Source organism: Gekko japonicus, unplaced genomic scaffold (assembly GCF_001447785.1).
Source record: "Gekko japonicus isolate JY-2015 unplaced genomic scaffold, Gekko_japonicus_V1.1 scaffold918, whole genome shotgun sequence".
Classification (NCBI taxonomy): Eukaryota; Metazoa; Chordata; class Lepidosauria; order Squamata; family Gekkonidae; genus Gekko; species Gekko japonicus.
This window is the reverse complement of record NW_015165263.1, coordinates 446,261-461,216: the sequence shown is the minus strand read 5'-3', so window position 1 is coordinate 461,216 and position 14,956 is coordinate 446,261. Positions and strand designations below refer to the sequence as shown.

Sequence of the window (14,956 nt, the reverse complement as noted above, 5' to 3'; positions counted from 1 at the left end):
CCAGCATCTGAATGCATATTCCAATAGGCATCTTATTTATACCTGAAGATCCTAAAAACAAGACTGATGCTAATGGGAGTTTCTGTGGATATCTGAGACCACGGCATGGAAAAGCAGAGAATAAAACAAAAGTTTTGCACAACTCTAGTTGAGACACATCTAAAAATCACTTTCAGACGTAGTAAAAAGCCCAGTAGCACCTTTAAGACTAACAAACTTTATTGTAGCATAAGCTTTTGAGAAACACAGCTCTCTTTGTCAGTTGCATCTGACGAAGAGAGCTGTGTTTTTCAAAAGCTTATACTACGATAAAGTTTGTTAGTCTTAAAGGTGCTACTGGGCTTCTTACTATTTTGCAGCAACAGACTAACACGGCTAACACCTCTGGATCTACTTTCAGACGTGTACCTCAACTTATGATGCTTAGTTCTATCAACAGAGATGATGAGTTTAAGGAAGTAATCTTTAAAGATATATCCTGCTAAAATCTCTATGTGAAATCAGGACTTCTCCACTGTCCCAAATTCAGCGTTAAGTTATAATGCTTTGGGACTACAATGAAAGGTATCATAAATGCAAACACATTGACTTGGATTCTAATTTTGTTTTCCACTGATGAAACTAGGAGCAGTTCTCACTGATTTACCACGTAGACCTACATTTTGCCTCCCACTGGGCTCCTCAGAGAGGGAGGTACACCAACCTCACATCTCACATGACGTGGCAGGTTGCAGTATTAGGAGTGATGTAGCAAAGTCCCCTTCATTGAAAACTGTTCTAACTACAAAGCATAGGATTTAAACCATTGCCTCCAGAGGCTTAGAGCCAAAATGTAATAAGCTGTAGCAGTTAAATAACCAGTATGAGCATCTGTGGTCCCATGAAGCACAGTCAGTGATATTTTGTTGTAATACCCTTATTCTTTGATGTTTTATTGTGGACACTTTGCATTCTAAACTAAAGCAAGAAGGGGAGATTTGATCATTGCCTTCAAATATCTGAATGGTTGTCAAGTAGGGGATGGAAGAGATGTTCTTTTTTGCTTCACAGGAGAGGAGCAGAACAAATAGGTGGGATTTATAAATAAGTAAATTTTGGCTAATTACCGGGAGAAACTTCCTAACTGTAAGAGTTGTTTTCCATTGGAAGGATTGCCTTGGGATGATCAGGGCTTTCCTTCACTGGAGGTCTTTAAGCAGAAGCTGGATGGCCACTTGTGAGGGATGCTGTAGTTCTGTATGAACTAGATGCTGAAGTTGTGTATTGGACTAGATTACCTCCAAGATCCCTTCCAACTCTATGACTCTATTTACATAATTTAGAGAACCGTCCGTGAAGAATGTGCAACCCACCTTCTTCCCCATCACATCGCCACAAAAACATGAAATCACAATAGGACAGTAATCAGTAAGCACATGGAAATGTTACCAGTTATGGAAAATTGGCAAGCACAGTAAGGTGGGATGCTATTCCACATACAATGATTCCTTTACACATGACCCATATTTCTATCCCAGTTATTGCTTTCATGGTGTTTTGTTAGCATTAGTAGGGAGTGGACAAAGAGCAAAAAGTTGAAAGCCCAGAAAATTAGTTTAGCTCTGCCAAAATTCCTTTCATAGTACACTGGATTATTTTAGTTCACTTCAGATTAGAAAAAGTACTGAAAAGGTTAAGACTGAATTTTAAAAACAACTACATAAAACATGCATAACAAACATACTTAGGTACACAAGCTGCCTTGGGCAGGTTCCCAGCAGAGGCAGCATAGGAATTTTCCAAATAAATTAATACAGAAATTGTGAGTTCCTAAGCATCCCCTATGAAATAGCAAATGGATGCATCAGATTTTCTTTACATGTACTTCTGGACAGAGAGGTTGCCTTTGTAAATCTGTTGACACAACTCTTAAAAAGTAGGATAGAATCTAGAACTGGTTTCCATAGGGTTATAAGACTTTTGCCCCTGCAGAATAGGTCTCATGGTAAAACATCCACATATAAAACATCCACATTGCTGCAGTTGTGATTAAGCAGTGAAACTACTACAATTAAAATACTCCAAAAGTATACAGCCAAAGACAGAAAACTGAACCACTTGCATGTTCAAACTCACATAACCATTTTGGTGTTGGAATATGGCAGACTATGGGCTTGCTTTAAAATTGCTCTTTGGAAAACAAAAATATGGTCAAAAAGGGACTTAAGCATAAAACAAGGACATAAATGTCTCCTTAGTGCTAGACAATGCCGGCTTAACTGAATCACTACTTCACAACATATGATAGGCATGGGTCATAAAATGAGAGCAAGAAAACTCAGCTGTCATGCCATGCTGGTTCAGAGTGTGAGTGCCAGTGGTTCACATAGAAAGCATATACAGATGCAAAAAAAGATGGATCGCTTCAAAACTTTGTTTCCAAGACATGCCAGCAACAACTTCAGAAAGTGGTGGTCAGATATGAATAGAAACAAATCCTCAGACAACCCTTCTTTCCTGGGCAAGTTTATAATAATGGTCCATCGGAACTGATGGTCCAGAGGAAATGGCTGTCAGTGAGCATGCACGGTCAAGCCACACTTAGAAGGTTAATGATAATCACCTTGGATCTACTGCACCGCTCCTTCAAAAAAGAATAAAAAGGCAGTTTTTTGAAGAATCTCACACATTTCACAGATGCAATATAAAAATCAGATGGGAAACACCATACATATATCTACAAATCATTTTGTTGATCTCCAAATATACACACACGAACAAAATAGAACATAAAGTTTGCACAAGGTGTCATCACACCTTAACACTGCACTGTAGAATCAGTAGACACACGACTTCAACAGTATTGTTTGTGCACACACTTATAAACTAGTTTTCATCTGAGGGAGAGGAAATGCATGATAATTAGCCTCCTGAATACCTCCATGAGGGTCTCTTTTTCTTTTCATAGCTAGGTGAAATGACTTGCTCAGGTAGGACAAAACAGTCATCTACACTACAAACTTATATATATATTTTTTATGTTATACCTCTTCAACTGCCATTCCTTCCACCAAAGAATCCCAGGAATTATTGTTTAAGTGAGGTGCTGAGAATTTTCAGGAAGAATTCTCTAGTATTCCCGCCCTGCCCCCCACACACGAAACTACAGTTCCCTGGATATCCGGGGAAGAAGGAGTGACTAATCAAATATAAGTTTGCAGTGTGGATCTCTCCAGTGGCAAAATAATGGGGTCTAGAACCCAGGACTTTTGAGCTGTTTGTTAATACATGTATACATCCTTTATATTACTAAAATAATGCCTAGTATATTGTACTCTACTCTACAACCTCACCAATCCATAAGGAAGAGAATTTACAGGGCTGGGAAAGATTCTATTCACTCCTCTCCTCCACCCAAGTGTTTCTGATAGTCAGACATAATGTACAGACAGCCATGTGGGTTAGAACCATGGAGAAGCACTCCCCCCATGAGGTTTAGTGATATGTGCAAAAAAGGCCTTAAGGTATTTGACAAATATCTAAAATTATGGGAAGAAACCTACACTACTTCAGTCTCCACTCCCCCACATGAGAATTATATTATCTCCACAGAAGGACTAGATGTTTTAAGCAAAAGGCAAGCATAACAATAAGCATCATGAGGTCAAGCACATTAGGTATTTTAGAGACTTACCTCCTCTTGATGGTAAGCATTGCTCCCAAAAGAATAATTACAAACATAAGAAGGCCAGCGATAACTCCTGCCATTTTCACAGTATTGTCAACCTGCTTTTCTGGTTCCACGGCATTGGAATTCTGTGTCGAAGCTCCTTAAGATGTTGCAGGATGGAAGAAAATAAAAACAACAACAACAAAAGTACTTTGTTGAAATATACCAGGTTTCTTTTGTATTGGAAAATATAACAGATTTACAGGCAAATTTCAAACCACCAATTCTGTAGTAGGCCAGGATATGGAGGAAGATATAAATCTCCCGAGTACAATGTAACATTTTAAATCACAACATTTTAAAATAGCATTACATTTATACACTGCTGGCCCAAGAGACTAGTTAACAAACACCCTGGTTATTTTAGATACCTTTGGGAACACCTGAGATTTGGCAGCAGCAATTTTACTTCCAACATACAAAATAGATTTATATATATTTTCTTCCCCTAGTCTGGCTGTACAATGCCCAAAACTCTACTCCAGAAGGAATCAGTTCATTGTCAGTTTGCCATTTCTGCTTTCTAGGCTTTCAAACTGTTACAATTTTTGTTACTTCAATTATGGAACTTTTCCTATTACTGAAAGTATATAAATTAGAACTGTTAAAAAGTATAGTTTAAAGCTCTACAGCCCTCCCTTCTCAGCAAGCAATCCCCCCCCTCTTAACTACCAGAAACCAGCAAGAGTCCAGTAGCACCTTAAAGACTAACAAATGGTGCTACTGGACTCGCTTCTTTCTACTGCTATAGACAGACTAACACAGCTACCTATCCTGATCTACAGAAACCAGTGATTTAAGAAGGTAGGGGGAGATTACCTATCAGAGACGTTAACAACTGACCTTTTTCTTACCCAGCTCCCCACCTAACCAGTAGAACTCCATCTTCAGAGGCTGTCACCCTGTGGTTCACCATCCCATGAACTGACATTGGCCATTAGGAGAGCATAACAGTTAGATGTATTTGATCAGTCTGAAACTGTTGTGGAGCATTTAAGTAATGGCTTCTGGTGGTCTCTGAGATTACCATAAAATATGTGGCTGCCAGAAAAACGTGGCAAAAATGATATCCCAAGTTCCAGACACACAGACAAAATCAAACAAAGCTAGCAGCAAAGTCAAAAAAAGAAACACAAAGAGGATGTGCACAGCACCAGCAGGTTATTTTGAAGAGTACTGAACTACTATTTTACTGTAAATCACTTTTAATATCTATGCAAAGAAACTGCAAAAATAAATAAACAGAGAGAAAGGATCTGCAAAGTAGTTATACCAGGTCAGACAAGCAGTGGAAGGTGCTCTTCAAGTCAGCTCAAGACCATGGTAAACTTCTATATGGTTAGTGGTTATTCATGGCTAAATTTTACTGGCTTAGTGGTAAACTAGTCCTCTGATGAGTGACTGGAGAAAAGACATGTTCAGATGATAAAGTATATAAAATGGAAGCAGAATATGAGTTGTTAGTAAATGATTGGTGTTAGTAAATGGTTGCTGCAGATGAAATCAGTGGAAAGTCTCTTCTGGTCAAGATATATTTTGGAAGGGCACAGTTCAGCAAGAAGTTTATATGAACTGCAATTGCACTTATGCTTTACTTTTGGTTTATTTGTTTCATCTGCATATCCTGGTTCAGACAGTGGTGTACCTGCTGCATATTTACTAGAAAGAACTGATCTAAGCACAGTAATTCATGTTATCATAATATTCATATTAGATGACGGTGATGTCCTTGACAAGGAGCTGCATTTAAAGGAATATTTAGAGGCTGCAATTGGTTCAAAAGTTAGTGGATAGCAGCTTACTGATGAGAACATAATTCCAATGCTGTTTCAGGAATATTGTTGTTTGTTTCCAAGTCTAGTTCAAAGGACTGCTATTGAAATAAACTGCCTGGAATTATGTGAGCATAAGGATTCATATATACCTGCCTGACTGATGTTTTATCTAGAGCCTTACTGTCCTTTCTTTTTATTCATGAAATGCTTCAAGTTAAGAAGAACTGTCTCTGCAGTTACCCCATACTCATCCTAAGGAAATCCACTTCTTGTCTTTACCGTTTGCTTTTTCTCTGAGCATGTAGACCTGGCTAAGTGATAAGGCTTTCCCACCAAGTCTGAGATTTATTTATTTATTTCAATGTCACCTCTTCAGAGTCCTGCTCAAGGCAGCTTACAATTAAACAACATCACATTTTTTTTTAAAAAAAACAAGCCATTGGACATAAGGAGCATGAGAACTAGCCGTAAAACAGAAAGGCCCTTAAAAAGCTAATGATGAAACCCTAAAATTAAAAGCCTGGGTAAAGATGTGTTTTGGCCTGGTACCTAAAAGAAAATAAAGTAGGTGCTAGGTGAGCCACAAGGTAGAGAGTGTTCCAAAGATGAGGTACCACCACAGAAAATGTCCTGTCTCTTATGATCACTGTGGCCAGATCATGCTTTCTGAGGAATAGCCATAGCTAGCAAACCAGCTGGAGCTGATAAAAGGTGCTACGTGCCACAGCAGACACTTAAGCCTCCAACCTAAGGCCAGGATCCAGTAGCATTCCCAGGCTATGAATCTGCTCCTCCCCCTCCAGGACAGGCTGACTTTGCAGTCTTCAAGCAGCTTCTCCATTGACCAACAGCACCTCAGGCTTGCCAGGATCAAGCATCAGTTTATTGTCCCTCATCCATCCCATTATTTTCCCCATTACCTTCTTCAGGACTTCCATAGACCCACCTGGCTTAGCTGTTAAAGATCTAGGTGTCATCCGCACATTGGTGACAACTCGCTCTAAATACTTGAATGACTTCTCTCAGGGGTTTCATATAAACATTAAACAGCATGGGAGACAAGATGGAACCCTTTGAGCCTTATAGTACAATTGCAATGGGGCCAAAAACAGTTCCTCAGCACCACCTTCTGGCATCAGTTGGTCAAGGAACAGCAGATCTACAGAAGCATGGTGTCCCCTACTCCCAGCCCAAGCAGCCTCTCTATAAAGATACTATGGTTGAAAGATATTATGCAGAGAGGTCCAGGAGAATCAACAGGGACACACTTCTCCTGTTACTCTCCCACTACAAGTGTCTACTACAACTGGCTGCCTCTTTAATTCTTGATAGTGTTGTTGTTTTTAAATGTATTTGATTTTATTGAGAAGCAACTGGCAGAAGCAGATCCTTCTTTGATTTTCTCTTCTCCAAGGAGACTTCTGTGCCCTCCTAAAGACTTCTGGGAGGTTAAGGGACTCTGCCAGACAAAAAGCCACATAAGTTGGGTGGCTGCAGTGTGGAGGGGAATCAGGTGGGACTTCTTTCCCTCCCTCTTATGTTAGTGGAATAACCTGTAGTACACAACCCATTGTATTAAATCTTGCTAGCCACTTTGAAAATGCACAACTGAAAAACAGGATTCAATCATTTTAAAACTAACTAAATAATCAAGAATTGTACATTTTGTATTTATTTCATTTGGTCCACTGTCTATAAGGACTCCTCTTGAGAACTTGCAAAATCAGAGAAACTTTTGCATATCTAGGTTTGAACAGGGAAAGTCAGTTATGTTTGAGAGGTTGTTCATTATTAGCAGAATACCTAAGGCTCTGTGACATGGCTGACTTGACATTCAAAAATTCTCTCATAAATCAACCTTCATTTTATTTCAAGTTCCATTCAAGTTGCATGCAGAGTTCAAATGATTCTTTTTTATTTATAGAAGTGCTCTTTTCATAATAGCTGATTTAAAAGTAGAAAAGAAGCAGGAGAAAGGGAGAAATTTAAAATACTATGATGACCAGGAAGAAACAGAAGGAACAAAGATTTAAATGCCAGAATAATGTTGATGTCTGCATTTAAGTATTTTAGTAAATAAACAGCCTTAGTAAAAGAAAGAATAGAAAAAATATCACAATTACTGATAAAAATAATTCAACACAGAAGAAAGGGGCTGAATGGAAAAGTCTGTAAAACACAAATTGGGGGGGGGCATGAATATAAACCCCTTTTATCAACAAAGAAAAAGCCAAAGAAAGTAAAGGACACAGGAAGGATGAACACAAAGAAGAGAACTGCCATACAAAAAAGACAGAATGGCAAGAATATTATAAAAAGAACAGGAGTAGAAAATAATTTGCTTAGCAGAGGACAAAGCATTCAAATATGAGTAGAACATAAAGGAAAACAGAAATAAACCAGGAATTAGTCCCAAATGCTGTGATGCAAGAGTAGAATAACTGAGAGAAGAAGAGCACCAAGGTTGGGAAGAGGACATGTGACAAGTACCATAAACAGCAAAATTGTGAAGTATACAAGCTCATGCAGCATTCAAAGACAAAACAGCACAGTCACCAGAAGATGAAAAGAAAATGTAGATAAGAATGTAAATGCATACGTGAAAGCAGGAGCAACTGAATAAGCATCACACCAAGAAGAAATATGAGAAACAGGAAAGGAAGACAAGAATAAAGAAAGGCATGAAATTAAGAAAAGAGCCTGACAACAGGGTGGTTTTGAGGGTAAAATGGGGAAAGGAGAATTACGTACACCATCCTGAGCTCCTTGGAGGAAGGACAAATATATAGCATGTTGCCCAGATTTTTATGGTGAATACATTGCTATATTAAGGATTTTGAGGAAGCATGGTTTTAGTTCCTCTTCCCATTAATTGGGGGAAAGGGAACGACTGAGCGTAGAAGCGACATAAGAATTTGTCCCACGGTATCATGGCTGATAATGAGAAGGGGGAGAAAAACAATCAGAAAAAAAACCCACCAAAGAAATACACCTGGAAAGTAAATGGGAATGATGTCGAGCAGGTAAAGTTTTTTAAATACTTGGGGGTTACATTTGCATATAATGGTAACCCAGCAGCTCACATCAAATCAGTGGCTATTTCGGCGGAAAGAACTGCTTCTGCTATACTAAAATTCTTCAGAAAGGATGGTGCATACTTTATTCCAGCCGCCTTGAAACTTTTTTCTGCTAAAGTTTTAGCCCAAATGAGATATGGGACACAAATTATGTGATTTACAAATCTTCAGGTGCTAGAACTAGTCCAATAAAAATTCCTGAGATCTCTATTTAACACTCCAAGATGTACTTCCAATGTCACTTTGAGACAAGAAGCTGGTCTCAGTACAGTCGAACTAAATATATGGTTGCATTCTCTCTGCTTCTGGCTGAAAGTCCAGCTTTTCCCCGCTGGGCTATTTCCACTCCTATTGGCCGCATCTCCTTATCCCCAGTGGTCCACCAGAGCCACTAACAAATTGAGAACATTAGGATTAGACCTGTACCAACTTCTGAAAAGTGGCTATGCCAGGGCTAAATCTATTGTCTTTCAACGCCTCAGAGATATTGAGCTGCAAACGACCTACGCCGCAACTCCGCCGCTCTATAAATCTCTGAAACCCGAAATGTATATGACCACTCCTTTATACTTAGCCAGTATCTCCAACCCAAACCATAGATGGGCTTTCTCCAGAGCCAGATTTGATGCTTTTCCATCGGCAGTTCTTTCTGGAAGATTCCAACGTATCCCAAGGCATTTGAGACTTTGCTCATGCCCCTCTGAGTCAATTGAGACCCTCCCCCATATTTTATTTCATTGCTCCTATTATGCAGAAGAAAGAGCCCTCTTAATTACACCTATATTAAGGTCATTCAGGGTCCAAGGACAACTAGCAATCCATTCTGAGTAACTTGTGTTGAAATATCTATTGGAGGATAAATCCACAACAATATCAAGGAGCGTTGCTAAATTTCTTTTTATTGCATTTGTAAAGCACAAGCACCGCCTTAATACTCCTTATGATATCTTTTTTCTGTAATGTTTTGGTAACTTGGGATTGCTTTTTTGATCCTGTATGCTGCTTGATGGGTCTGACTGTAATAAACAATGTATGTATGTATGAGCTGTTCTACCTCATTTATTGCATGTATTCAAGAAGACTTCACTTAAGTTAGCACACATTATAAGGTGTATTACATTTTTTTCAGCTCTCAAATCACAATGTTTTATAGAAAAGTGTTATTGTGTCCTTAAGTACAGCAACCATTGCTATTGAAAATGCTGCATCAAATACATTCCAGAAGAAGGAAGAAATACAGATGATGGTTCAAGCTGTTTTTATAACCAGAGAAAAATATGTAACATGGAAGATGTTTCTGTGGGCCAGTAGTTACGGCTTTATAGACATTGCCTACAGTGTTCTGTGAACTCCATGGCATGTACAGGAGTCCACAGCACAGGAGTCTGAGAGCTAGTGATTAAAAGCAGCAGGCCAGGTTTGATTCCAACTCCTCCACATGAAGCCTGCTGGGTGACCTTGGGCCAGTCACAGTTCTCTCAAAACTCTTTCAGCCCCACCTACCTCACAAAGTGCCTGTTGTGGGGAGAGGAAGAGAATGTGATTGTAAGCCACTTTGAGACTCGTTAAGGTAAAGAAAAGTATAAAAAACTACTCTTCGTCAGTATCACATTTAAAAAAAAACAACACATTCAGTATAACATTGTTAACTGTCCAACAGAATGATCACGGATTTTCATGCACACCAATTTTCTTTCTCTGCTATTTATATCTTTAATTTACATGGTTTCTAATTTGTTCTGTTTTTCAGCACTTGTTAATCAGGGGCTGCGGTCACACGCAACATTAGCCACGCAAGAGATACGGAAGACAAGCGGAGTTTCCGGTCGCGATCTCACCAGCACATCTGGGAAGCGTAGTGCTTCCGTGGCACAACTGAGGCTTCCTGCCGAAAAAGCGCAGCAAAAAACTAGTACCTTGGAGGTACTAGTTTCCAGAAACTGCGGGGCAAGGGCGGGCGTCTGATCGCGTTTCCGGTGGTATCCGGCGCCCGCCCATGTCCCCTTGCGGAAAAGGGTTTTTTTTCCCCCACGTCTCCGTGGATGCGCACACGCACCCAACGGAGCATGCGCATTCGTAGTGTACACAAAAAAAGAAAACCAGTTCGCCGCGCCGCGCGCTTCTTCATTGCGCGCAGGCGTGTGTTGTGATCGGCACCTCTCCCTTGCCATGGAACCTCCACAGTACCTCCACAGAACCTCCACAGTAGGTCTGATCGCTTTACTGCATGTTAGTTTGCCCCGGGGCAAACAGCCACACTTCTCCTCTGCAGTTTCCTGCCCGTGTGGCAGGGGCCAGGGAATAGTATATACCAAATAATGTATAAATGGTATCTCATGCCAGATAAGGCAGTTCAAATTGTACCTACAGCCTCAGGTCTGTGTTGGAGGTGCAATAAGGATTGAAAAACCTTTCAACATATCAAGTGGAATTGTCCAATTTTTCAAAAATACTGGTCTAGAATTCAGGGCTGTGAATGAAATCCTACAAATAAACCCTACAAATAAGATTACTTTGTGACCCTAAGATAGCCCTCTTAAAAATAATTCCACAAGGATAGATTCGGGTGGGGCAGCCGTGTTCGTCTGAATCAGCAGAACAAAGTTTAAGTCCAGTGGCCCCTTTAAGACCAACAAAGTTTTACTCTGGATATAAACTTCTGTGTGCACACACACTATTATTTTGTGCATGCACACAAAAACTGAAACTCAGAATAAATCTTTGTTGGTCTTAAAGGTACCACTGGACTCAAACTTCATTCCACAAGAAATTCAAGATAATATTAGACATATAATTAGGATTTTTTTTTTTTTACAGAAACTAGGCTGCTAATAACACAGGCCTGGAAACAGGAAAAAAAATATCAGAGATAGATATATGCATATGCAAAATATGGGAAAATCTGCATATAATAAATTCTGGGAAGGAAAGAACTTTGCAGGATAAATTCACTGAGGCATGGTGTCCTATTATATACTGGAACAGGACTGAACTGAATGAGACTGATAAAGAGGACATTTTGAATTATATTGATCTGTTAGAGACTGAGTAGTTAAGGTAGAGGAAGTAGAGGAAACCATTGAACATGTATAATATGGGAAAGAAGATCTGGTGAGATATCATGAAGTTTGATTGCCTAGTGACATGGTTCTTACAAATGATAATAGGTTTATATTCTGTTTGTCTCCCTGAACTAAGGTATCGCCGCTTATGGCTACTTATCTCTTTGTTTTCTTTGATAAATAGTACATCATTAAAAATGATATTGTGTCTCCTTTTTATGTATACATATTAAAAGCAAATTTTAAAAAAGGAAGCTTGTTAACCACTGCTGGTACAGTTTTTGTCAGATATGGAATTGAGGAAAAGTATTCTTTTTTCCAAAGCCATTGATCTCATCAGCCCACAAATGTCAAGATGATGGAACAGGTACCTATAGGCAACAAATACACTTGAATTTGAACTGAGTCTCATCAAAATTAAAAACTAGGGTTGCCATCTGCCCAGTCAGAGCAGGGGATACCCTGATATTGGGGCCCCCAATCTGTCACCAGCCCCAAACAGCAGTCCCGTGGGGACGCCACTGATGTGATGACATCACTGGTGGTACTTAATAAATACATGTAGCTTTTTCTATATATCTTTTACATTTATTTTTTAATATTGGCCCTCTTTTTCACATTTTACTAACCTTTATTAGGTTCTGAATTTTAGTGTTAAGGTTCAGTTTTCTGCCCTTTCTGTCCCTGGATGTCATGACGCTGGGGCATCACTTGGCAACACTCTAGCATTTGGGGGAAACGTCATGGTTACCATAGAGTTTTTGCCCCAAATGCTAGAGCATCACCATGTGATGGCTCTGCTGTGATGACATCACTCTGGCACAATGACCTGTGCAGCAAAAGCATCTTGAGGAGGAGCTTGGAGCCCCAGCTAAGAGAAAGGTAAGATTTGGAAGCCCTACTAAAACCCCATAAACCTAACTCATACAGTTAAGATGAAAGTTTTATACAACAGATTTAAATTGTGTCAGAAAGTTAGGTTTCAAAGCTTTCAGTCTTCCCAACCCATGCTTTTGATGCAGACTGTGAATGTAACAGGTAATAGGATTGCTGAATGGTTAAACAGCAATTGTGATATAAATTTGCTCCGTGCTTCACCTACGTGCAATTTTACATATGCATTTTACTTGTCATGACATGAGGTTCAAATGTACTGAGCCAGTTTGGTGTAGTGGTTAAGTGCACAGACTCTAATCTGGAGAAGCAGGTTTGATTCCCGACTCCTCTCTCAGCTGCTGGATGATCTTGGGAAACCATAGTTCCATCAGAGCTGTTCTTGAAAAAGAGAAGTTTCTGTCAGAGCTCTCTCAGCCACACCTACCTCACAGGGTGTCTTGTTGTGGGGAGGGGACGGGAAAGGAGTTTGTAAGCTGCTCTGAGACTCTGAGTGAAGGGCGGGGTATAAATCCAATCTCCTCCTCCTCCTCTTCTTCTTCTGACTAGGACTGTGGAGACCCAATCTCAAATTTCTGATCCCCTACTCTCCCAGGAGGCTCACTGGGTGACCTTGGTTAATCAAACATGATCTCTTAGCTGGTCCCTGAGGAAGCCAATCCCTTCCATCTCCTGGAGCACAAAAGGAGCATAATCACTTTCAACATGGAACTAATTGTTTGGGAAGGATAATTGATCTTACGGTTGTGCATCATCTAGCTCAATCGTCTCCCCCTCTCCAGGCCTCAAGCTGAAATAAAGCAAATATCAGCTTTCCTTTTGGTCTGCCAAACTCTCAGCCCCAGCCAACTGGAGATTTGGAACTGCCCTCTGGTAGGGAGCATGTGCGGTATGGTGCGGGTGACGAGCGGATTCCCGGGATGCTCCCGAGCCACCTGATCCCTTTTCATCTTTTTTGGGTGCCCCCAGGTTTTTTGGGGGGCTCTCCGGGCCTCCTGAAGGGAGAACCAGTGGCAGGGGGCTTCTTTTCAGCCCCTCCCCACTTCGGTACCGCAGGGGGGTGTCCGATATTTCCCTGAAGCAGGGACGAAGAGCAGAGTGGAACGTGGACTCCATGTTTCCCACACAGCCCCGACCATTCGCCTTTTAACCTATTGTTTTTTGTTGGATGAATTATAACTACTACATCACAGAAAGAAATATACGATGGATCAAGAGACTATTTGGAGGAGCATTGGATTATAATACCCCTAATAGATAGTTCCAACTCTACAGAAAGCGGCCATGAAGTGATTGGAAATTGGAAATGATCTCTGCTGCAAAAGGGAGGGGGTAAGAAAAAGCTATTCTGTCTTGTTTTGAGCTACTATTGTATAAAGTTGAAGGACAACATAGGCTTTGGTAAAAAGACTATTAGAAGCTAACCTGTATGCTCAAGCATTAAAATGGAGTTGGGAGAGAGCAGCAAGGAATGAAACCCGGATACAGAAATTGAAGCTCTCACAATAGAACAGTTTAAAAATTTATTGGTGAAAGAAATAAAACAAGCGTTTAGAACTACCTGCAATAATCTTCTTAAAACCTCTCAAAATGTGAGTCAGGATACAAGTAACAATGGAGACCAAATTCAACCGGCTCAGATTGTTATTGAGGAGTGGGATGGTTTTCCGATGGGTCGAGGAAAATGGCGGATAACCAGCTGAAGTCTTCTGGAAATAGATTGAGAGACTGTGTTGGAATGGTGGAGGAAGGAGTGATGTGTTACGGGATCCACATTTCTTTTTTTCCTTTTCTAAGAGTATTTAGTTGAGCTTAACAGGGGAGTATAAATACATTTTTTAAAGGGTAGTAGAGTTTCAAGGGTGTAGCTTCTTTAATCCCCCTCATGGATCACTGCCTTGTCGTGGCAAGGGGGCTTGTGTGGTTCGATGAGGCTGTGGGCTATGCCGTGGAGGGCCACCCAAGATGGACAGGCCACAGCAGAGAACTCAGACCAAGCGTGATCCCCTGGAGAAGGAAATGGCAACCCACTCCAGTATTTCTGCCAAGAAAACCCCATGGACAGTATCAAAAGGTTAAAAGATATGACGCCGGAAGATGAGCCCCTCAGGTCAGAAGGTGTCCAATATGCTACTGGGGAAGAGCAGAGGGCAAGTACAAATAACCCCAGAAAGAGTAAAGCGGCTGGGCCAAAGCCAAAAGGAAGCTCAGTTGTGGATGTGTCTGATGGTGAAAGGAAAGTCCGATGCTGCAAAGAACAATACTGCATAGGCATCGATGCAACGAACATGAAGTTGAGCAAACTTCAGAGGACGGCGGAAGACTGGAAGGCCTGGCGTGATCTGGTCCATGGGGTCGCGAAGAGTCGGACTCGACTGTGCGACTGAACAACAGCAACAACAGCTTCTTTAATGTGTAAATGTTGTCTAGAGATTGCTA

General features: G+C 40.5%; 1 protein-coding gene across 1 annotated transcript in view; it reads right to left on the bottom strand.

Moving 5' to 3' along the window:
- PTPRT (protein tyrosine phosphatase, receptor type T) overlaps positions 1-14,956 on the bottom strand; it is a 604,328-nt gene that overhangs the window by 143,617 nt on the left and 445,755 nt on the right. Inside the window, exons 14-15 of the mRNA XM_015410192.1 lie at positions 3,674-3,809; positions 2,603-2,623 (exon numbers count right to left, since the gene is read on the bottom strand). Of these exons, the coding sequence (XP_015265678.1) occupies positions 2,603-2,623; positions 3,674-3,809 (157 nt within the window). The remainder of the gene's footprint in view (positions 1-2,602; positions 2,624-3,673; positions 3,810-14,956) is intronic.